Source organism: Haliotis rufescens, unplaced genomic scaffold, assembly GCF_023055435.1.
Source record: "Haliotis rufescens isolate VD_foot unplaced genomic scaffold, xgHalRufe1.0.p SCAF_2, whole genome shotgun sequence".
NCBI lineage: Eukaryota > Metazoa > Mollusca > Gastropoda > Lepetellida > Haliotidae > Haliotis > Haliotis rufescens.
The window spans coordinates 18,053,531-18,078,756 of NW_025963890.1; the positions used below are offsets into that span (position 1 = coordinate 18,053,531).

At 38.5% G+C, this 25,226-nt stretch overlaps 1 protein-coding gene across 3 annotated transcripts in view; it reads right to left on the reverse strand.

Moving 5' to 3' along the window:
- Positions 1–265: 265 nt before the first annotated feature.
- Positions 266–25,226, reverse strand: part of LOC124138787 (tetratricopeptide repeat protein 39B-like) — an 82,220-nt gene continuing 57,259 nt past the window's right edge. For all 3 annotated transcript variants that reach the window (XM_046505653.2, XM_046505654.2, XM_046505652.2), the window contains 13 exons: positions 16,237–16,369; positions 14,432–14,531; positions 13,195–13,260; positions 12,611–12,722; positions 11,366–11,433; positions 10,125–10,184; positions 8,562–8,653; positions 7,606–7,764; positions 5,879–5,996; positions 4,765–4,876; positions 4,221–4,338; positions 3,104–3,220; positions 266–2,745 (listed from right to left, as the gene is read on the reverse strand). In XM_046505653.2, coding sequence (XP_046361609.1) covers positions 2,535–2,745; positions 3,104–3,220; positions 4,221–4,338; positions 4,765–4,876; positions 5,879–5,996; positions 7,606–7,764; positions 8,562–8,653; positions 10,125–10,184; positions 11,366–11,433; positions 12,611–12,722; positions 13,195–13,260; positions 14,432–14,531; positions 16,237–16,369 — 1,466 coding nt within the window. In that variant the 3' untranslated portion in view covers positions 266–2,534. The remainder of the gene's footprint in view (positions 2,746–3,103; positions 3,221–4,220; positions 4,339–4,764; positions 4,877–5,878; positions 5,997–7,605; positions 7,765–8,561; positions 8,654–10,124; positions 10,185–11,365; positions 11,434–12,610; positions 12,723–13,194; positions 13,261–14,431; positions 14,532–16,236; positions 16,370–25,226) is intronic.

Sequence of the window (25,226 nt, forward strand, 5' to 3'; positions counted from 1 at the left end):
TTTATTTTTTTCAGTAGCTAGTCGTATATTGAATCTTGATTGACCGCCATTTTGCTTTCTCGGACGATCGATATCCAATTTTTTTATGGTCAATAATTAAGTACAGATGAAAAAAGTATTCAAATAACTATTGCTATCAACGATATTTTAGTATTTGTGATTAAATTATCTGTCTTGTTTTTAAAAAAATCTTAAGTTTAAAAAAACACTTTTCCCGTGAGGTCACGTGATAACCAAATATTAGACATAACCACCGAGTGAATCAGTTATTAGACATAATCACTGAAATTTCCAGTTATTAGACTTAATCACTGATTATACTTGTTTCCTGTAACATATATATTTATTTCTTAAAATCTGACTTTACACTAGGATAAAACATTTAAGCAAAGTATCCAAATTCGGCAAACATATCTTTCGTAACTACATATTATTCAATCACTGAATCCTGTTCAAGAAGTTACCACAATAATATAAGACAGTCTAATCGGTTTATGGAAATTAATACATAACTTTTCATTTTAGAACAGTTGTAAAATCTAAAAATCTGCAATCATTTTTTCACTTTCACCTGTGTATTTTATGCGCTTTCATTTATAAGATTCCACATGGTTTCATTTACTGACAGAATCTTTCAACAGCTTTTGATAACAAGAACTCACATACATGTGTACATTCACAAGTATGATTTGTCATATTTGACAGACAAAAATATGGTTATATTTTCTTTTGTTTATTGGGCCAGGCCAATTTTATCTGTTTTACGGTTAAGTAAAAATAGGTTTTTCTTCACTGAATTTGATTTTTTTTTTAAACAACTTTCTTTTTACAAAATTTATTCAAATGTTTTCTTCGACTATTTGTAAACAAGAAATTAAAAAGGTCTGACTTATATATATATATCTATATTCACACACTACTCAAAAGAAGTCATGTCATGACAGATTAAATATAGGAATATGAAAAAAAGTGGGTGATCCTTATCTTCTTTGAGAAGCGCATATATACCGGTATATAGAAACTATATAACCATAACTAATCTGTCAATCTACAAGGTAATGCAAGGCTGATGGTCGGAATGACATGGGATGAAACGAGGCCCTACGGCCGGTCATCAGCCTGATGAAATGGTCTATCATCTACCACTAACACTTACAACAAACCTGAGAAATCTTGCATCTTGATCTTGTAGGAAAATCACTACATACATACTACATTCCTATAAGTGGACTAATCACAGAGCATCATTGTCTCAATACATTTGCATCAGGTGGACATTGGGTTGATCACAAGCCAAGTGTAATGACATGTGTTCTGGGTATACAAATGCTATCTTCAAAAAAAGGGGGGTCGGGTAGCCTAGTGGTTAAAGCATTTGCTCGTCCTGAAGACCAGGGTTCGATTCCTGACATGGGTACAATGCGTGAAGCCCATTTCTGGTGTCCCCCGCCGTGATATTGCTGTAATACTGCTAAAAGGCAGCGTAAAATCAAATTCACTAACACACTATCCTCAAAAACCCAACCTGAAATGGCAATAATCAGTCCGCCTTCAAACAATTAGTGACTTGTAGTGTAGCCATAGAGTTCTAGATCATTTTTGTCATAAAGCAACATATCATGTGACTGACAACATGTCCAGATAGTCCTGTGGGTATCCAGGTGCTACTCAGTACCCACCAAACCCAATACCCGAGGTACCCGTCCCAGCTCTAGTATGAATTTGACAGTTCTGAGCATAATTTTTATACAATAATGATAATTTAGTCTTGAATAATTAAACATCCCGATAATATCACTGATAGCTGAAGATATCAGCTTGGACTAGAGATAAAAGACAGGTTTGAACTAATGAACCATGCCCTACCTGGAAAACATCTTTCCCAGAAGTGATCTAATTAGACATGAAGGAGACATTCCCAATCCTGACTGATGAGGATGATGTAGTTGAAATTACACATGTCAAGATCATGTTTGAGGGATGGATGTCATCCTCATGCTCTTGGATGACAGGTGAAGGTTCCCTGGTTCCTCCTTCCTTCAATGGGTTGTGGCCATAACATAACATAAGTCCAGTGGCATTTTCACCACCAACAGTGATGGTATTGTTTCCCAGCTCTGTTCCACAAAGTGACCTTGGCACTACGACAATCTATGATACAGTATGGGAGTTAGTATCGCCAGTGCTAAGATCACTTTGTAGCATAGGGCCTAGGGAGGATGTCCAATACCCCATGTTCCCTATCAGAGGTGCTTGTGGACCGCCATTATGATGTTGAGGATGGGTGAAAGATGCAAATGATGACACAATTCATAGTCTCTTTACATACATAGAAGGACTTTTGATAACTTATTAGAACAAAATCTGTTCCTGACATATAAAACAAGAGACATGTTGAGTTTCTTGCTGAATGAAGTCATCGTGGTCCCTATGATTAAAGCCTGTTGGAGAAACCCATGTCTGCTAACTGACACACGCCTCTCAGACAGCAGTGTTTGTAGTGGGAGATGTAGTCTTTCTCTAAACACTTCAGATCACAAGTCAGTAGAGAACCTGTCTGGTACATCATCTGGACCATAGTCGAAGGAATTTGTCATTGATCCCATCGACGGTGACTGCGGTGCAGGAGACTGTGGTGCAGATGATGCCTCAGCATCACTGCTGTTTGCACTCTCCAGCTGCAGACGGATTGCATGGATGCGGAAGTGCAACCGTGACTCAAGGTAGTACCCTTTGTAGTTCTTTCTGGAGAAAAAGAATGATCTAGTCAGTGCATGTGATTATGGCAAGTAGGACAATGGGCAAAGCAGGATCGGGGCTCAAGAAATCAAACCAATGGCTGACAGTCCTGGTACAGTTATAGAGAATAACCAACAATTAGGAATTATGGATGATCTGTCCCAAGGGAACAAATGGTGCAAGTCCCTGAGAATGGCTGCTGTGGTGGCCATGTTTAAAATCAGATTAGATTTATGTGTGCAGAGTCTCCATAGCTGGCACCATTCATGCAAAGAGATGTCAAATACATAAAAGTCAAAGATAGACAACCAATCAATTAAAAACAAATTATTATTGAGAAGCAGTCAAAGGAAACACTCCTTACTTGGCTTTTTCCAGCATTTTCTTGACTTCATCAAGTCGGTCTTCCTGTAGATACAAGATGGCCACCTCCACAAAAGCATAGGGTACAAGGTAGGTGTCTATCTTGATGTTAGATTCACTGACAAAAGGGAAAATGTGTAAATTCACTGATCCAATTGTTTCCTGCACATAACTTGACATTTCTGTGGTCTAGGATTAGTTTTTCATTTATTGCCTTAAAATTGTGTTTTAGTAAAAAACCTTTAAACAGAGACACCATATTCGCCATATTAAGACCCCTGATCCAATAAGCCCTGTCCCCACCCTGACCAGCTTCCAGTCTGTAAGTTCTGTAAGTCATCTCTATAAGTGCTCCCTACTAAGACTGAAATGTATGTGATATTTTCTTGCATACATTACAGGCTTCTTTTCAAGCCCTATTTAATTGCCTGGTCTCTACATTTGAACTGTATCGTCACTACCACTCAACCTCTAAAAATATAACTTGTTGCTTATGGTTTTAATAAGAGCCCCCCCCCTCCCCCCCATGTCAACTTTCGAAGCATCCAGGACACTTATTACGATGAATACGATACTATAATTATGGCCTAATGAACATGGTTTGATAATAATATAGAAAACATTATAAAGCTATGACAGCAGATGTAACAGGACACATCTTACAGTCCATGTGATGTACTATTCAAAAGGTGAGGTGAAATGAGGTTTAACATCACGTCCAAAATTATTGCACTTGCATGGGTGCATCCACGTGCGTGTGTGTGTGGCTGCTTGAACTTGTCCAGACTGATGCTGATTTTATAGTGCTAGGCCACTGAGATACCATGCCACAGTTTAATGTGAAGACCCCACCCATACAAAGTATACTGACTCCGAGCTGACCAGTTTTAGCCCCCTAATGCAGAGCGCCAGGCAGGGTAACAACAAGTACCATCTTTTAACGTGTTTTGGTATGACGCGGCCAGGGAACGAACCCTGGACCCTCTGCTCTCCGGGTGGACACCATTAGACCACGCAGGCAGTCACTACTAAAAAGAAGTTAAGGACCTCCTGATTCTTTCATATTACAGTCTTTTGAGCAGTACATATTGTTAATGACAAGACAATAGAAGACTTACTACGAGAGGATTTCCTTGAAGCACTGTTCAGCCTGGAATGCCTGACCTCGATGTCGCAGACACACCCCCTTCAGGAGCAGCGCCAGGGAGTAGTCGTCATGGAAATGATGGTACTTTCCTGTAACACAAGACATACAGGATATTACTGGATCAGATGGTACATCATATTGCTTAGGATACAGCTCATGGTTTTGTAAAAAACTTGTTTGCTTATTGTTTAATGCCACACTCAGCAATATTCCAGCTATATGACGGTGGTCAGTAAATAATCGAGTCTGGACCTGACAGACAAACCCGAGACAGATATAATAAGAAGTGATCAACTCCGTTATGGTACAGTGACATGCAGTCAACCATGTCACCGAGTCTGACCACCAATCCAGTAAGTCGCCTCATACAACAGCAACGGTTGCTAGGCACCTATTCTAACCCTGAATCCCCACATTCATTTTTTCATAATCTGCCATGGATACCTATGTTACCAAATCATTTGTATTCAGTCTACAGGCATCAGCATCTGAAATAAACCATCTAACTCTCTCACCCTTATTTTGAAGAATTTCGTTAATGACTTCCTCTATTTTCATCAGCATGGGTTCAAGCAGCTCCATCTTCTTACCGATGATGTTAAATCCATTCCACACGTAAATCAATTCCTGGAAGGTAATACAAGGCACACGTTACATCACTCCACTGAATTAGTTCATACTTCATACTTGGTTCATCGTCTTACCATCTGGCAATACCATAATGTTTACACAGTCATAATTGTCCTGTGTCACACAGGAGAGCCTTAGCCATGCAGTCATCTAGTCGTACCAATAGACTGGAAGACCAAAGGTAACTCTTGGCTCACAATGGAATGAACTTTCTGCACACAGAAGGCCATTATGTTTTTATTGATCACAGATTTACTTTTTCAAAGTCGGAGGAGGAAATATATTTTCACTCTTCTCTTTCAAACTGGATCACGAAAATCACTCAATGCCAAGTTGATTAGGTCTGGCACCGATGCTTAGGTCAAATGAAAAATTCCCCATCTTCTGCTGAAAGCTTTATTTTTAAAATTATTATCAGAAGACAAAGAGAGTTAATCCTGGCTAAGCCTGTGTATCAAGGACAAGGGACAAAAGTCTATACTTATTATGCAAAGAATTTTACTAGGATTCGCCAACTGAACAATATGGCAAAAATTAATGTCAAATTGAGCATCATAAGTTTAATTGATGACCAATCTCACAATAATTTTGCATGTATGACAAGTCGGACAATAAGTGTCAGTTTGGATCATTTTTGTGTTCCATTCGTGAAAGGATACCTTTATCTAAAGAGTCATAAATGAAGTTTTTAAATTTGCAAAAGGAGATCCACGATCGGTTAGCCCTTACCTAAACGGCCACTGTGAGTTAATCTAAAGGTTTCAGTGAACAATACTGGACAGGAAAAAAACAAATGTTCTTGGATGAAAACTGTAAGCAGTTATTTTCCAAGGTATTGAAATACACACAAAATGACCTCCATTTGTCCAACTATCAATCACCTATGCTAAATCACTGTTCCTGTGATTCAAGATTAATTTCATGTAAAAGTAAAAGTAAGAATTGCATATTTCGCAACTTCTTGAGAGAAAAAAGAGTATTATTTATTTTCTAACTCACCAGTGCAGGTAATGTGAGTCGTCCATCTTGTTCAACAAATCGGTTCGCTTTAGCAACAGCAAACTTCTCAAAAGGAAGAGATTTACCAGCTATTCTCTGCTTGAGACGAGGGACTTCACTGAAATTCATACAAGGAGACTATAGAATCAAATTTGAGAAACAACATTTCAAAGAAGGTGACGTGAAAATGGGGTTTAACATCATGATTATTTCGCACTGACTAACTGTGTGTGTGTGTGTATGTGAGTGCGCATACGTGTGTCACTACAACAATAGCATCATAATAATGTTATAACTACCACAATAGTATTGCAATAGTGTTTTAACTACGAATAGCATCGCAATAGTGTCTACCACAGTGGTTTCACAGTACTTAATGTCCATGTACAGTAAGTAAATCCATGCTCACACGTTGCCTATTCACTACAGGAGGGGCTCCAGTGTCTGTAACACTTCCTGTCTCCACAACACACATATAGGCTAATATAGCATGGCACCATCCACTATTTACACCAATCTTGCATGTCATGATTGACAGAAGCAGCAGCACAAGAACAGTTCCGTAAAGTGAGACACCCGTTAGAAGATTTCAGATGGGAATGAAAGAATTACCAGCACATAACTGATTTGTTAATCTGGAAATCTTCGTGCTTCCCCATCACTTAGTAACTATGATAAGACCACAGTTGCCTCATTAGCTGATATGATTGTCAGTTTAGGCTTCATTGATCCATTTACTTAGTCTGCCAAAGCCTTGAGAATAAATTGAAAAGGAAATCCCACTCATGTCTATAATGATTTGGCAAGTCTAGATTGTCTCAGCTCTTCAGCCTTGTTCTGGGCTCAATTTGGATTTTATTATTTATCTTGTAGAATTATATATATTTTAAAGATAACTTTATTTCACAATCACAAGTTACTACTGTAACAAGTAACACACTAACTGGTGACATGACACTTGTACAAAACTAATATAATTTTTTAATTTGAAGTTTACACCATATATGGCTTTTCCATTGGACAAGAGGTCGGTCACATCACAGCGAAATTGACATAGATAAGTGTATGAATGACACAATTTGACGTTCATACATTTTTCACGTGACCATGTTCTTGAAATGACGGACTACCTCCACATTCCTTTGGGAAACGCTGGGAATTCCCTAGCATTAATACATACAGAAGCATTGTTTCTGATCATTTAGACCCTTTTATCTTGCACTCAGCATTTTAGTAAATATTGGGAAACGCCAGAGAATTTGACTGCATGACCATTTACAAATAGCCTCGCTACGACCCATCCTTGTGATCAAAATAAAGAAATGCACATCCAAACTATCGTAGTATCGACTCGATCTGTCTGACAGTGACCGTCTCCAGCAATCTATGAATTTACCTGAGTATCTATTTGACACATCTTTAATCACCTTTCAATGATCGGCAAGTTGATGACTAACACATGTAACCGCCACAGGTTGATTAACAACTTCGGAAATCTCTCCCATCACGTTTATCGTGTCGGCCATTTTGACGTCTTGTACTTGATGTAAATGCATGAAAGTTCATACTCCAATGAACTGACACAAAGTGAAAGTCAATTCTTAAATGTATTAATCTTAGCCAAACGATGTCATGAACTGAGAGTCCAATAATTTGGTTTTCCAGTTTTGCCTGTCAGGAAGGTGCCACATTAACAAGGCTTCATAGTACATAGCTGTAATTCTGACCTGAAGAGGAATGAGATGTGTGCGTGTGTTTCCTCGGTCTGGTCGTCACACATCATGAGGAAGGAGGCCTTCTGATATGTGTAGGTTGCCTTGCTCCATCGACTCTCACGACACAAGCGCTCTGCATACTTCATGGCAATCAGCCAGTCACCCTTGAAGCTGGAGACATACACGTGATTTGTAGTGACACATGGCATGAGGACATATTGACAACTTCATCAGCTTTAGGTAGGACAGTATTCTACATCATTACATGGGCTGCTGAAATTCTGGATGGCAATCAGTTGATGTCCAAGCAATTGAGCTGACCTGAAACCCTGCATACAACAACACATGTCTGCTAAACAAACTTATTAAGTGCATCTTAATACTGTCACTAAAAGTGATATTAACACAAGTATTACCAGGGATTTACCCAAGAGTTTAAAGTTAGTGTCACTGGCATACAAATTTGGGGAAAAAACTATATTTTGTTCAAAATTGGGATTTCTTTGAAAGTTCTTATTTTGTTAATTTCAGAGGTATTTTACATTGTATTTTGAGGTTTAAGAATTTTGAATTAAGACCTCTTTCTTTTTATTGGTCCTATTATCAATGAAATACAGAGTCATGAGATAGGTTTTTAATTATGAAATTTTGTAATTTCAATTTGGGAATTTTTACTGACATTTGCTTAAAATTTGGGGGCACTCTGTGCTTGTCTAGATACCTTCCTGACTACTGAACATTACTTTAAACACTTTTTCTATTTTCAAGCTGACATTTATAGAAGTAAGTATAATAAAGAAGAAAACATTTTGGTTTTATGACACAAATATTGATTAAAAATCACACCAGGCAGCAATAGCTTTGGTTTCAGACAAACTTTAACATCCAGCTTGCTTCAATATAAGGTGACCTTCCTTCACCAAGTCTTTGTAGAGCACCAATTTTACACCTTTCTGGTATATACGAACCAATGACACCACATGAGCTCCCAGAAACACAGGTGATGAAACTGCCTCCACTCGGACTGGGAGTCTATGGACTCCTCAAACTTGTACACAGCCTGCAACACAGAGGACACTTAATAGACCAGGGCCGACCTGCACAATACACCTCATGCAAAAAATATTATTAATGAACTGTAGAAGTTACAATGATCTTAGCACTGAGGTTATTTTGTGTGATATCAACATGAAGACTATTTGCACAATAATAAACATTTTTCTGCAAAAATAGAGCCACAAGGCACTGAAGCTCACCTGAAAATTTTGGGAAATATTTGAATCAGATAATAGAGGTACTAATAATAGCGTAAATATGAATATTGCAAAAGGAAGTAACAGAAGTTGAGATTCACAAATATTTTTACACATTTACAAAGGAAAGTGACATTTTCAATTTGAGTGAGTGAGTATGATTTTACGCCACTTTTAGCAATATTCCAGCAATATCACGGCGGGGGACACCAGAAATGGGCATCACACATTGTACCCATGTCGGGAATCGAACCCGGGTCTTCGGCGTGACGAGCGAACGCTTTAACCACTAGGCTACCCGACCGCCCCTTTCAATATGAAGATGCAGATGAGGTAAAAACTAGACTTCAAAATTCTTGATCAATTGTAACTATTATTCCTTCTTCATGGATTATATAAAGGTAGCAACTGTGTCTTGGGGAAGGGATGTTTTCACAACTATATAAGCTCTGTAGTTAAATCACAACATATACAGGTTGATTGCTGGTCAGAATGGCCCCCAACAACCTATGCTTGTTGTAAGAGGCAACTAAATGGATCAGGTGGTCAGACCCTGACAGTGTGGATCGTTGGCCATAATATCAATCACTGGACTTGACTACTTACAGGCAGATGGACTGTTGCTGAGTATGGTTACAAAACAAAAAACAACAAACACACACTCACAACATCCCCTGAAATTTATGCACTAATTGTTCAGAGATCAAAGGAGAGATCATACAAGTGACAAATGTTTTACGCTACTTACAATCATATTATATTGGGGGACACCAGATTGTTACCATGTTGGAATCATACCATAATGACCAGCAAATACTTTAACATGCAGAATAACAATACCACCAAGGTGTACAATATAACAGTTGGGCCTCCTTCCATAACAGATGTGAGACCCAGTACACCAGTGAAGCAGTGAAGATCCGGGTTAGAATAGGTCTTTAGCAACCCATGCTTGCTGTAAAAGGTGCCTATGCTTGTCGTAAGAGGCGACTAACGGGATCGGGTGGTCAGGCTCGCTGACTTGGTTGATGCATACCATAGATCCCAATTGCGTGGATTGATGCTCATGATATCAATCACTGGATTGTCTGGTACAGACTCGGTTATTTACAGACCGCCGTCAAATAGCTAGAATATTGCTGAGAGTGGCGTTCAACAACAAACCAACCAACACCAGTAAAGCACAAATCAAAACCAGGTTTTTGTCTAAGATTCAAAACTAAGTGCCCTTGCAGACTTGGGGTTGAATATCTATGCTGCCTCTGAACATTCACTTACTTCATCTATATTTCCTCGAACTTCTTCCACTCGCCCAGCAAAAAACAGAAATAGAGCTCCCTGGAACACAATACACACTGTTGAATTCTCACATACTGTATTTGACGTAATAAGCCCCCAGGGTACTCTCAAAATTAGAAATAGGGGGCTCATTAGAATATTATTTTGGTGAAAAGAAACCATTTGAAAGATTGTAAATTTCTTGGTTTATGCTGACAGCCTGAAATGATACAAAAGAAAAGTCTGTGCGTATTGTACACGACAGATATATTTTCCAGAATTAAATTGCCCATAATTCAGGGTGCATATAACACAAAAGTGCGTATTAAACATGAATAAATGTGTCTTGTGTACATTGAAGGGGTGCTAATTGGGATTGTTCACTAGACATTATATTAGCAAATATCGCCATGGGCACCTATTATATGTTGAATACGGTACCTGACGATCGTATTACTATGGTATCGTATTAGGATGGTTTTACACTGCTTTTAGCAATATTCCATCAATATTACGGCTGAGGACACCAGAAACTGGCTTCACACACTGTACCCATGTGGGGAATCGAACCCGGGTCTTCAGTGTGACGAGTGAATGCTTTAACCATTAGGCTACCCCACCATCCCCTTATTATTCTGAAATAGTTGCAAAGACACTATGTATGTTAGTCTCACCCTCACCATGTGTAGACACAATGAGGTCACGTGAAATGGGGTTTAACATCATTCACATGTGTGTGTAGCTGCTTGTACTAGTCCGAACTAATGTCGGTTTTATAGTTCTAGCCTACTCAGATACCATGGCACATTTTTTAACATGCCACTCAGACACATTATACTGACTCCGAGCTGACAAAACCTTGCTTTATACCACTAATGCCGAATGCCAGACAGGGTAACAAGCAGTACCATCTTTTAACGTCTTTAGGTATGATGTAGCCAGGGATCCAACCAACAGCCTTCCACACTCCAGGAAGATGCTCTATCCACTAAACTATGGAGGCCGCTGTATACACAATGAAATCAATCCAACTCGTCCAAATCCCACTCGAACTAGTAGATTGTGTAACATCACCAGTTTTAAGGGGGACTAGTCCTTCTAGAGTTTCACTAGTCTTTAGGACTAGTAGGCTAGTGGCCAGGTCCAACCATGTTAATCACTAGCACACACACTAATGCAAGCACTAACAACATTACATTTAATGGTGGAATAAATCACAAAAAATAAAGACCCGTTCTCACCTTGGGAAAGTTTCTAAGACAAGGTTTGAGTAACTCAGATGCATAGTCTATATCACCATCAGCTAAACCTGTGAAAAATAGAAATTAGATTATAATAACCATACCCACTCAATACAAACAATACTATTATTTTATTGAGGCTTAGAAGACACTTTTCTCATTTCTCTGTTTCTGGAATCAACCAACTGGAGCCAAAATGTCGAAACAGAAAATGACACAAAAACCATAATGGGAGCTTATTTAACTGCTGCTGGAGACTGATATAACCAAAATCTCCAATCAGAAAAAAACACTCAAAAAGCTAATATATTTTCATATGCCTGATTGTTCCATATATGATGGATTTAAAAATGAATAGAAACAACTACAAAAATCCAACGAAAAATAATCCAACATCTATCTAACAATCTTATTCAAATGTACATGTACATGGCCATCGCCAACATACACCAGCACTTAACTTCACTTCTCATTTCAGCCTTAAAAGTATAGTAAAGCAAGCATAAATGATGATCAGGAAGACTGGCAGGACAGTACATATGACAAGATACGAGGGGCGTTCAATAAGTTTTGCAACTTCAATATATGACCAAGTCGCAGAATATCTTTTGCACTTTTATTTTTCAATATAATCTCCATTCACCTCAATACACTTTTTCCATTTGTCCTTCAAGCTTTTAATACTACTTTTATAGAAATCTGCAGATTGGCCACGCCTCTGTGGCAGCCTTTATGTCCTCGCCATTCTGGGAGCGTCTTCCATGTAGGGCAGATTTCATTTGCCGGAACAGGAAATAGTCACTGGGGGCTAAGTCTGGGCTGTCTGGTGGGTGATTTCACTGTTTGAATCCACATTCACATAATTCACATATGGATTTCTTTTGCTTTGCATTCCTCCTTGGTAAGGAACTTTATTACAGCATGTTGTTCATGTTTGAGATTGTCCATGATTGTGACCACCCTTAGGTGAATGAAGCCATCACATCTCACTTATTGTTGTGTCTGGAACTTGTTATGACACGTGTCAACCTGATGTTATGACTAGTGTCACACCTGCCACAAGTTGACACTGTTTATGTAAACACAAATGCCCAAGTTGCAAAACTTATTGAACGCCCCTCGTACGTTAACATCTAAAACACAACGTGAGCCAGTATATCATTATGATGGTTTGATTTACTGCTGCTGACCCATTGGTGAGCAGAAATTGCTTTCCTGAAGACTAATTCAACCAACTGGACTTACCTAGAACAAATGTTACTACAGTATGGTATGCTATCAACATGATGGAACATAGAGGTCCTCGTAAACTGGTCGTCACTTCACTGCCTTTGTGGAGCTCAGCCAGGCCTAGTTTCTACAAAAGGACATTAACATTTTAATGCAAGTTTTCTGAGATATTATACAACAGAAATTTGTTTGTTTGTTGTTTAATAACGCCCCAATCAGCAATATTCCAGCTACATGACGGTGGTCTGTAAATAATCCAGTTGGGACCAGACAATCCAGTGATTGACATCATGAGCATCGATCACATAATTGGGATACCATGACATGCTTCAACCATGTCAGCGAGCCTGACCACCCCATTCTGTTAGTCGCCTCTTACAAGCATAGTCGCCTCTTACTGCAAGCATGGGTTGCTGAAGACCGATTCTAACCCAGATCTCCACAAGTCCAATAGAAAATATTTATTATGAATACTGTTTTACTGTTGCACATCCAAGGTAAAGATAATTTTGATAAATACAACTGGCATATCAGTACTCATATCATGTTAAATCCCACAATCAAATAACATTTTAAGAACAAATCTTTTCTGTACATACCTTATTTCCTGAAAACCCAACAAACTCCAAGAGTTTCATGATCTTGCTAGGCAACAAAGATATCATCTGAAACAAAGAATAATATCTATTCAACACAATATTCATTTACACACACATCTCCCTTTGAAACAAGCATATTGTTTCCATGTCTGTGAAAATAAAAACTTTGAAACAACTGGTGAAACACACGAAAAAATCAAATCACATTCATCCTTACTTACAGCTTTAAGTTCTTTTTAGTTTACGAAAACACAGAATAAAAATGAAATTAGTAAAAAATTTTTTTAAAAATTGGACCAACATTTAAGTACCGTCCTAGGAAAGTGTAAGTGATAGAATTCATAGGTGTGTGGAAGATGAAACAACGACTGCTTACAAACACATGGCTTCTGAAACTACTTTGGAGTCGGCTATAACAAGATTGATTGATTGTTTGTTGTTTAACGCCGAACGCCGAACGCCGAACTCAGCAATATTCCAGCTATATGACGGCGGCTGTAAATAATTGAGTCTGGACCAGACAATCTAGTGATTTACATCATGAGCATCGATCCACCCAATTGGGATATGATAACATGCATCAACCAAGTTAGCGAGCCTGACCACCCAGTCCTGTTAGTCGCCTCTTACGACAAGCATTGTCACCTGTTATGGCAAGCTTGGGTTGCTAAAGACCTATTTTACCCTGGATCTTCACGGGTCTGGCTATAACAAGAAACAATAGACACACTAGAAGGATGTGCTCCTTGACTTCACCAGAAATATTTTGTGGATGTATTTGGTAAGCCAAGATGACAGAATCTGACGTAACTGGTAGACGATAGTGTCATACTATCAACTACCAACACTCAGGTCAATGTCCAGCCAACATGAAGCTTGTTTCCTTTTTTATTCAGTTAATTTGGAAGTTGTAATTTCTTAAACATTTTTTCCCAACTGCCTACTTTATATTTTAGGCCAAAATTTGTGACCAAACTGATAAACATACATGTCCTCATACAAATAACAGTTACAGGGCAATGAGCAGCTTATGAAACATGCAGCACTGAACATGAAATCTGAAGATAAACTTTCAAATCATTATTCAATAAATTCACATTCTCCATAAACATAATTCTTACATCCTGAATTGAAACTTTGAGACTTCATATTATTCATCATATTCATATGGTAAACAACCAATGGTCATAAACATTTATGATTTACAAATGTCAACGTTTCTGTAACGTCAGCTCACCAGATTGAATGCCCCCACCCCCATCTTGACCCCACTCTCGAAGTGTATCTTGTGCTCCCCTCCATCCCACTTCCTCTTGACCAGCATCTTGTTACACTCCCTGCAACAACAGTTGAAAGATGGTGTAAGGGACTGAAGCTCACCTTGCACAGGCTTGTCACAGTGCAATCAGGGAGTCATTTTTAAGTATAATGTTATAAAGAAGAGTGATAAACTGCAAGTTGTTTCTGAAGCAAGGTCATAACATGTTTTGTGTAAAAGGTTAGGATTTCAAAACAAAATTATCCTCCTCTTACATCTGAACACGATCACAACCTTTCCATATATCTACCAAGAACAATATCACCTGAATACTTTGTTACACAGTGGCTTTTGCTTGGTAATATTATCGCTGTTAAATGTCTTCAAGATAAGCCATGCCTAGCCCTCTCTGCATAAGGACCAGCACTGAGCCTGTTAATGGAATGTCATTTTGTAACTTGAAACTCCACAATCTTTGCTCAGATCCGAGCACATTCTGACCGCTGGAGGACATAGTATGAACAGGGCACTTAACAAAAGTTGAGACTAACTCTGGTGTTGATGAAAATATATGTGCGGAATATTTATATTATTACTTAGATATTGAGTTGAGTTTATAATGGCAATAGCAAGGGTTACGTCATTGAATGTTATGCATTACATGCACCATACCATATGATAATTTTCTATAATTTTTATTGTCCATTACGAATGTTTAATTCAACAAGCTAACCTGTGCTATACAGATGTGACTGTTAGTCATCAGGTAATATACTCCAATGGGTGTTTATTTGTAGTTAAGTCGGCTTGGGAACCCGAGCAATTCACAATCATATTCCGTTTCTCTCACACGCCCAAACTTAATCATGCCTAGCGCATGCGCAGTCAGCTGTCAGCAATTCCTTAGTTCAGCTCACAACACATGGTTCAATCAAGCGCGTTTCGTAATGGTCGGATCTTGACTGAACCCACCACCTCCCTCACCACCACCTTAGTGTATTTCTGCAATATAAGCTGAATCCGGGATTCTCATCAATTCAATTTCACAATTATCATTAATAATAATATGGGCAATCTATCCGCTCAATCAGAGGGCAATTCAGGCGGATACTATTCCCCCTGCAAGTAATTTAACATTCATCTCTTTTTTGTTTTTTCAGCATTCGTCTACTCTGCCAGGTACTCCTGGCGCTCGGGAGCAAGTCTTGGGGTGCGCGACTCCTACTTGTATTACTTGGCAGAGGTACAGCCTGCCGATCGGGTATATTTCTTCACCGTCCATTGTTCGTATACTCAGCCAACTCTCAGTACGCTCAAACAGTATGGAGTGCGCTACTCCGATATTAGAGACTTGGCTGAAGTTAGTCTTCCATGTACTATGTTTATGTGTCATGTATATATGTATATACCGAGAATCCCCATATGCCAAAAAATTTAATAAATGTTGTTCTTTTATATGTTGTCGTGTTGTTATTGACATTATAAACTACTCAAAAGTAGATACTTTCACTTGTCAAGGCATGACAGATTAACTATAGTAATATGAAAGAATCAGGTGGTCCTTAACTTCTTTTGAGTAGTATATTTACATCATAATATACCGGGTCATATACTTTCCAAAATGTTTAAGATATAGTAATATTAGAACCAATTCTTCAACACAGGCTAACAGAAGGTTTTATCCTAAAGGACAACTAGGGCCTCCACTAGGACAAGATGAAGAACTGTCATTTCCAATCATGTCTGAGTGTTTCCTGGACTGTGAATAACCCTAATCAACCTACTTGTATATCTTGTAGCACTCCCTTATCTTCAGTCCTCCCTTGACAAAACTGATAAGGTTTTCGTCCTGTATGAACGTCAGTAGGGCTCGGATCAGCAGACATTCTGCATAGCACAACTCTGCATGCATCTCATCTGCAAATACAGTTAAACACATTGTCATCTATCTTTTCAAGATGATTTTGTTAGTGAGTGAGTGAATGAGTTCTGAACACCACTTTGGACAGTATTTCAGTCATATCACAACGTGTCAGCTTTATGTTGTAAGTCCAAAGTGGTGCAGATCTTAGAAAATTACAACTTTATTGAAACCAGTGAGCATTATCCTGGTGCTGACAAACCTAGAATCATAATCAGGAAAAAACACAATCATAAGTTTCTGGCACACCTTAGGTGAGTGAGTGAGTTGGGTTTAACGCCACTTTTAACAGTATTACAGTTATATCTCGGCGTGTCAGTATAATGTTGGAGGAAAGCCCGAAGTGATGCAGGTCTCAGATGTTTATTACTTCGGTGAAACCCAAGAGCACTGACAAACCTAAAAACATAATCGGGGCGAACCGGGATTCGAACCCACAATCATAGGTTTCTTGCGTGCCCAAGGGACACAACTCTGCACAGCGAACTGGTGTGCCTTAGACAACTGGGCCCTCCGTGCCCCCAGCAGGAGGCAACACAGGGTTCATATACTCTTAGCTTGACAAATTTCAATGTCAATGCCAGATTTCCATGGTATTATACCAGTAAAAATAACGAACTTTAATAGACCATACAATCCAATGATCGATATTATGAGCAATAATCCACGCCATCGAGGTATGATGATAAACAATTAACCCAGTCACTAAGCCTGACCACCACTTTAATTTGATCGCCTCTTATGACCAGCCTAAGAAGCTGAGTATCAAGTCTAACTCGGAACTCACATGGAACGCATAGAAAGAAACTCATATTATGAGATAAAGCAACTTGTTTAAACTTTGAAGAACATGTCTTTGATCTCATTTATTTTGGAACCAAACATGTGAGTTAAATCAGAAGCATGTTATTGTGATTTGAAACCTCTGATGAACTAATAAGATGAGAGCATTCTTTATGCAGAGACTTTGTGCTGAAGCCTTCATATAGCTGGAATATTGCTGAGTGCGGTGTTAAACAACAAACAAACCAAACCAAATCATGTCAGAAAACAAACCAGGTCCTCAGGAAATAGAGAACACACTAATAAGAGGACTGTACAAAGATACAAAGTGAAGTAACTTTACAAAGTAAGAAACTATGATAAAGCAAACATTTTTGTATCATCATCATTCATCTCCCCCTAACAAGACCAGAAAAGGTAGAATACCTCCCTGGAAATACATCATTATTCCATTTCATCAAGAGGGGTGGTAGCCTCGTGGTCATTTGCTCTTCACGTTGGAAGACCCGGGTTCGATTCCCGACATGGGTACAATGTGTGAAACCCATTTCTGCTGTCCCCGCCGTGATATTGCTGGAATATGCTAAAAGACCCGTAAAACCACAATCACTCACTCCATTTTATCAAACAGAAAAGTAGCATTACCGAATCAATACTGAAGAAAGTGACATTTGTCTTTGCATCACCTCCAGCAAAATATAAAAAAGTAAATGTCATATAAAACTCAGATAACTCATTTGGAAACAAATCAAAGGTGAGCTGTTACTTTACAAAAGGATATCGACAGCCCCCGTTTCCTAATCGGCCACACACAGCAATTTCCCCTTCAGCCATAGATTGTGTTTATTGCAATCGAAGCACATAAAACTGCTTAATCTTTCCTCAAACCATATTTCTTGTCGTCTGGGAATGCGTTCATCTCTCAAATTCAGTATCCCACCCCAGCATCTCACCCCAATCAATATCACATAGCAATTTAATTCCAAAGCAGACCATCTTGCAACTTCATCAATTAAGTATGGCTGCATCAACAAGGCTGGGGGTGATGCGAAACCCCAAACTCCCACACAAGTATCACGGTAATGATTTGTATCAATGTTAGCTCAGGAGCTGTCTGGTCAGTGTCACAATGGGAAACAAATGTTATGGTTAAGTTATGGAAATGAGGGTTCAAGAAAGGGCAGATGGTTGATGGCTTCTGATGTTCTGGTCTTTCAGTAGAATTGGCTGAAGGTCACTAGCGACTTTGATATATCCGTCAATTCCCTTACATTTTGAAAATCCCCTTGACAATTTGAACAACATCTGGTATGACTGATAATTGAGAGTAGGAATAATAGTTTGGGTTCATAGACAATGCTCATATCAGTGAACACGATCTCGTGGCATATTTGCCATCACCAACTGTTCAAAAGTGGCCAATAATAGGATGGGTAGGTTAGCCTAGCCAAAAGCATTTGCTTCATGGTGAATGTTAGTGAATTAGGAAATAAACTTACTGTGAGCTAAGTACCTGTAGGTTTAACCATGTTAACATGATTTACTGTGCTACATTGCATTTGAATTTATAAATGTTCTAATTTTATGTGGTTAATGTTACAGGCAACCAAACTTTATATATACAATTGAATATACAGAATGATTACATCTGTTCTACTGCAACACAAATAAACTCCTTTACTCTTTAGCAAAGACATTGAGTAAGGGGGTGAGTGAGTGAGTGAGTATGGTTTTATGCCGCTTTTAGCAATATTCCAGCAATATCACGACGGGGGACACCAGAAATGGGCATCATACATTGTAACCATGTGGGGAATCGAACCCGGGTCTTTGGCGTGACGAGCGAACGCTTTAACCACTAGGCTACCCCACCGCCCCTCAAAGACATTGCGAGAAATGGCATGGGTTGAATCCAGTGTCTTGAGTGGTTTGCAATCTGAGTTATGGAAACATAGATGACAGCCTTTAAATAATGTATGGCACTGTCTGTGCTAAAACACTGTTTTTTGTACATCTTCATATTTTACTCAGATATATGACAGACAGCAACACCATAAGCCAACATGAAGTGGATACCCAAAAGAAATGAAGCAAGCCTTGAAAGGTTGCTCTTCACAGCTATCATAAATACAAGCCTGAGGCAACTGACTTTGAGCGATATGGTTGGCCTTCATATAACAACATTCAGGTCAAAGAAGCTTCTCTAATCCAACTCAGTCTTCATTCTGATTAGATTTTTTGTACTTCTGAAAGCATTAATTCCTGCTGTTTCCATTTGAGTGATGTGCCAAATGAAGAGGTTTTCATGTAAGGGTCATAAAACAGTCTTAAAGATTATTATAATATAGCTAATTGTGATGAATTAGATCTTTGGCTGTTCAAGGCTATCATTATAGTGTACAGTGATCCCTCACTATTGGGCTCTTCGATAAAGCGCTACCTCGGTTACTACGCGCGGTATCGCATGGCTCCCAAAATTTATGTACGCTTTTAATACTGAGAGTTTTACACAGCCATGATTGTATTGTTGTTCGTTGTTCATTTGCACATAACGCTTCTCATTGCATAATCAACCGTTTATCGCTGAATTGAGTTCTAATAATCTGTTTGAAAACATCCGTGGCAAGTCCCGGAAATACGATTGTTCTACTAGTTAACTTTTCACACTATACATCCTTTGATCTTAGAAGCGCATGCATGCAATAAAAGAGAACCACAAGCGAAGTTTATTTTCTTAATTAGTGGGCAATCCAATTTGAGGCGACACTGTCAACTCACATGTTGCAACAACGAGCGCGCTCCCCCGCCTTGGCATCGGTTAAACGGCTCATCGTCTATAACGCCCACCAATTATTTGGACCCCATTGGTAGCGTTATAGCAAGGGACCACTGTATTATACTGCAGCAGACCATCATTTAACAAATCAGTCTCAGGCAACATGACCCATTTTAAAAAAGTAGGGTCAATCTCATTAAAATCAGATCTTACTTCTCCCTACCGCTAAACAAAGATCTGAGGACATCCTATTATGGGTCATGTCAGAACGACCTTTTCGCAAAACTTGTGTGAACAATGAAATGACTAAGAAGAAGTTGACATTAGCCAATCAGAAAGCAGGTTTCTCAAGCTTTATGGCACTAGTCTTGAAACTGGCGATTTCCATTCCAAACTTCGATTTGAAAAATATCAATTCAAAATGTCAAAACTGAACAAATGAACATTCTGGAATGTCTAATAGATGGCCGAGTGTGTAGGGCAGTACTTCTTATGGGGGGCGGTCGGGTAGTCTAGTGGTTAAAGCGTTCGCTCGTCACGCCGAAGACCCGGGTGCAATTCCCGACATGGGTACAATGTGTGAAGCCCATTTCTGGTGTCCCCCGCTGTGATATTGCTGGAATATTGCTAAAAGCGGCTCAAAACCATACTCACTCCTTCACTCACTTCTCATGGGCTATGGAAAGTCTCTTCCATTTTAAATGTTAATTCATTGAAGTGAGAGATCAAAGATGATTTTGACGGAAATTTTGCCTGTAACTGTCATTCGGAAAACCTCATGTTAACCATTTCGAGGTTGCATGATAAGAAAACACATTCCGACTGTCACTTTCACGATTTTGGCAAGCGACTCTCTGATTGTCAGATGAAAGGTCGTTCTGACGTAACCCGTAATGGCATGTCCTCAGATCATTGTTTAGTGGTAGCAGTAGATCCGATATTAATGAAAGTTGGGTAGGAATTTCATTTTCCATACAGAACACTTAATGATTAATGACACCCAATACTGATTTGGGGGCATCTATAAAAAAGAAAGATAACTGAAGCAGGAAAAACAAATTTCATTTGGAACTGTTTTGCAGGGTCTAGCAGAATATCCCAAATAAAGTGTTCGTTTTTTTGTATGACCCCAAAGAGCCAGCCTCCTTCCACAAAGCAATCTTATCACTATGACTATTTCATGTTTATGTAAGAGAATAGAAGTTATCATAGTCAAGGTGATAAAATCATTTTGTGGAACAATATGTCGGATGTGTTTTCAGCATTTTTGTTACTGGCTGGGTTAACTGCACTTATTGATTTTCCCATCTCTGAAACATTACAAATAAAACAAGCTTGTGCAACTTTCCAATCCAACTTTAAATAATTTTTCTTTTCAGTAGCTAAATTCCAGCACGATCAGAAGCTCAATTTCACCAGTAGCCATATTCAGCATGTCTTAATAAAATCATATGATTCCATTTAATGAACAGTGATGATAAAGGAAGTTATTAATCATAACTGGAAATAATGTTGGTTTTATATTGCAGCTGATGCTTTGATCATTGAGACCAAGAACGAAGAAGGCTCTCGTCTAGGATATCATTACATAAAGAATGACAGCCTTGGATCAAAAATGCTTTTTATTTAGGCTTGAGAAGTGAAAGTGACATCAAACATAAACATATCTGATGCATAAGGAAAAGATCTCTAAACACCATTAAGAGTTTTGTTCATGTTTCTCAGTTTTGAAAGACACTCAGCTCTGAAAAAGCCCAGCACAGGTTTGTATGGAGAGTTGAGATGGCCTACTGTTTATTTCACCATGTATTTGACTTTTACATCATTTCAGGGATTTGTCACTGTAATGAATAGCTAAGGAGAATTTGTATCAATGCTGTCATTTAGCTACCTTGACTGAGTAAATCTGCATGGTGTTCCATTCAACACACGAAGTAGGCCACTTAGCCACGAGACCATTCCAGTGACACATAAAACATTTTAGGTCTAGAAAGCTCAGCTAACATAGAATATAAGGTCCATAAACTATTTATTACTCAACACTACTAAACTGATTTCGGTAGATGCTAGTCTCATAAAACCTATGAAACAAGAATATCATAGAACTACAAAGCAAGTTTCCAATACTTTGCAAATTTAAATGAAGATATTCTCTGCGCTACTTTCTGTTTAATAATTCAACCCAAAAAATATTAACATTTGTAAACTATTTTCATTTTACAGACTAAACATTAATCTACACTCAACAGCCACCACTGATACATCAGCATCTTCAGGTTCCCAAGCAGCAGCAGCAGCAGCAGCAGTTAGACAGTACCTTTCAGCCAGGACTCCTTGAAGTTCTTATACTGCTGTAGGGGTGATTTCTAAAATACTGAGTTTTCATTTTAAATAAATCCCTAAAAATGTACTTAAAAAGGGCAAAGAGAAACAGTCTTCAAAGAAATATAAAATATGTGAATCACTAGTAATAGTCCTATTTTGACCTTTGTAAATCTGCAGGCAAAATAATATGACATCTTTTGTGACAAACTATCAGCCCCTTTCACTGGCCTATGGGAGTGAGTGAGTGAGTGAGTGAGTGCGTAAAAGTTTCTATGCTGCAGTTTGTAATATTCCAGCAACATCACACTGGGGGACACCATAAATGGGCTCAACACAGTGTACACATGATGGGAATCGAACCCACATCCTCAGCTTGATGAGCCAACCTCTAGGCTATCTGGTCTCTTGGAAGTTGACCACATTCTTTATTGCAACTGAATGACGCATAAATATGTTGTCAAGAAATTTCAGCAGTTCAGTGTTGGGCATTATGCAGCTTGTTATAATCAATCCAGTATCTTGACACCTATATTATTCTTGTCTTAGATCTCATTAGAGTTGGGAGAAACTGAGTTTGATTAACATTGCTTTGAACAGTGTTTCAGTCATATCACAGCATGTCAACTCAATGTTTGTGAAAAGTCTGACATGATGCAAGCCTTAGATATTTACCACTTTGGTGAAACGGAACTTGGATATGGTACAGACAAACCTAGAACATAATCAAAGCCTTTCTGGGATTCAAACCCACAATCATAGGTTTCTAGCATACTTATTTTTAAAAGGGACGCAACTCTGCACAGTGAATTGTGGCACCTTAGTCGACTGGTCCACAGGGCCCCCTGATTACAGAGGCTTGCTTTCCCCTCCCTGTATATATATATACATCAAAGGATGTCTGCTAGTACTGTGTTCACTGCTCAACTGTCACTTATCGCTATTTGAAGTCAATCTGTTGCCACTATGTAGCAGTGCAGCAAGAATCATTGATGGAAGGTCATATAATCAAATAGACTGTGAAATATATCAAACAAAAAGTCACGTTATTCCCATTTTATGACAGATCACATATTGCATATGGCGAAAGTGAATGTGAGTTTGGCCATAAGGTTCTTTAAACCATGACGTCACTGCATTGTTACCTGGTTGCTTGACTTCATCGCACTGTATGACTACAGGAAAAACATCTCCCCGCACATCATGAAATATGCAAATTAGCACACTAACAAATAGAAATTATCATGTTTCCTTATAGGTGGACATATTATCCATATGTGTTTAAAATATTTTAGAAGTTTGTAATTACTTTAAAAAGCTATTGATGACCCTTTTATGTAAAACTTTCAACATGGTTTGTGATTTCCATTAATGCTTCTAAAGTATGGTGTGAACTTAGTGTGATAACATTTCTTCACAGTTGGTAATAAAATGTCTTTACAGTTGGTAATAACATTTCTTTACAGAGGTAATAACATTTCTTTAGTTTACCATGTTTACAGTGGGTAATAACATTTCTTTACAGTGGGTAAAACCATTTCTTTAGTGGTAATAACATTTCTTTACCATGTTTGCAGTGGGTAATAACATTTCTTCACATTGGGTAATATCATTTCTTTACAGTGGGTAATAACATTTCTTTACAGTGGGTAATAACATCTCCTTACAATTGGTTATAACATTTCTTTACAGTGGTAATAACATTTCTTTACCATCTTTACAGTGGCTAATAACATTTCTTCACATTGGATAACATTTCTTCACAGTGGGTAATAACATCTCCTTACAATGGGTTTCAACATTTCTTTACAGTGGTTATAAAATTTCTATTCATAGGCTAATAATACCTTACAATCGGTAATAACAAGTCTGGCTTGGTTAGAAAAAATCTTACAACTAATCAGCTGACTAGCAGATCAGACACAGAATATATTATGTCATAAGCTCCACAAATAGTTCTCGGGGGGAGAGAGAGAGGGGATGGAATCCAGATGATCTGCAAGGAAAGAGACTGCTTTAACCAAGAAGCTACCAAGCGACTCCTTTCTCATTTCAAACATCCCTTGATACCTTGTAATTCAATATACATGATGATAACATCATTGCAAACCTACTTACAGTGCCATCACAAGTAGGATATAGGATTACATCCATGTAAGAGGTAGACCAGTATCTACATTGGAAAGGTCACTCATGACATCATATTGAGCATCCAAAGTTTGTTGACGCTGCAGCATAATCTCATGAGGACGGTGGCGCCATCAGCAAGAGGGACTCTGCTCATATTTCCAACCACACCAAAGACATTATTAGGTCTGTACTGAATGAAATATTTCTGTCATCACTGATGTGATCAAATCATTGATGATCAAGATAATTGGTTTTCTTTTAAAAGAAGTGTTGACAAAAATAATATCCAGACAATTGTAGGATGATTTTATTTTTAAACAAGAGGCCCATATGGCCTGTATCGCTCACCTGGATATTGACGCAATCGTGACAAAATATACATTTGCATTGTACATGCATATAATACTGCAAATATTTCGTAATTTTGACTCTGTCAGCACTTAAAAGGGGTGGATGGCAAATCTGACAGCATGAACGTTTACTTCTCTAGATACAAATGTAAGTTTCCAGAGGCAAGGCTGGACCCCAGGGCGAATCCTATTGGCATAAATGTATTATTCTCTTCATAACAAACAAATGTATACAATGTATCTGTTTTTAATAGGGTGGGGATAATATCGGTTTGCATAGTATGGTCAAGGTTCTAACTCCGTTGGGAGTGCCGGACAGATGAACAGAAGGGCCAGTCCTGTTAGCATATGTGCATTCCTCTCATTATACTCAGCAATTGTACATATGGTTATACCGTGGTATCTATCTCTTAGTTCCAGAGAAGAAGTCGTTTAAAGCAATATAGCCAAATTACCCCTATTTGACCCCAGTCCTGGTAGCATATATGTCAT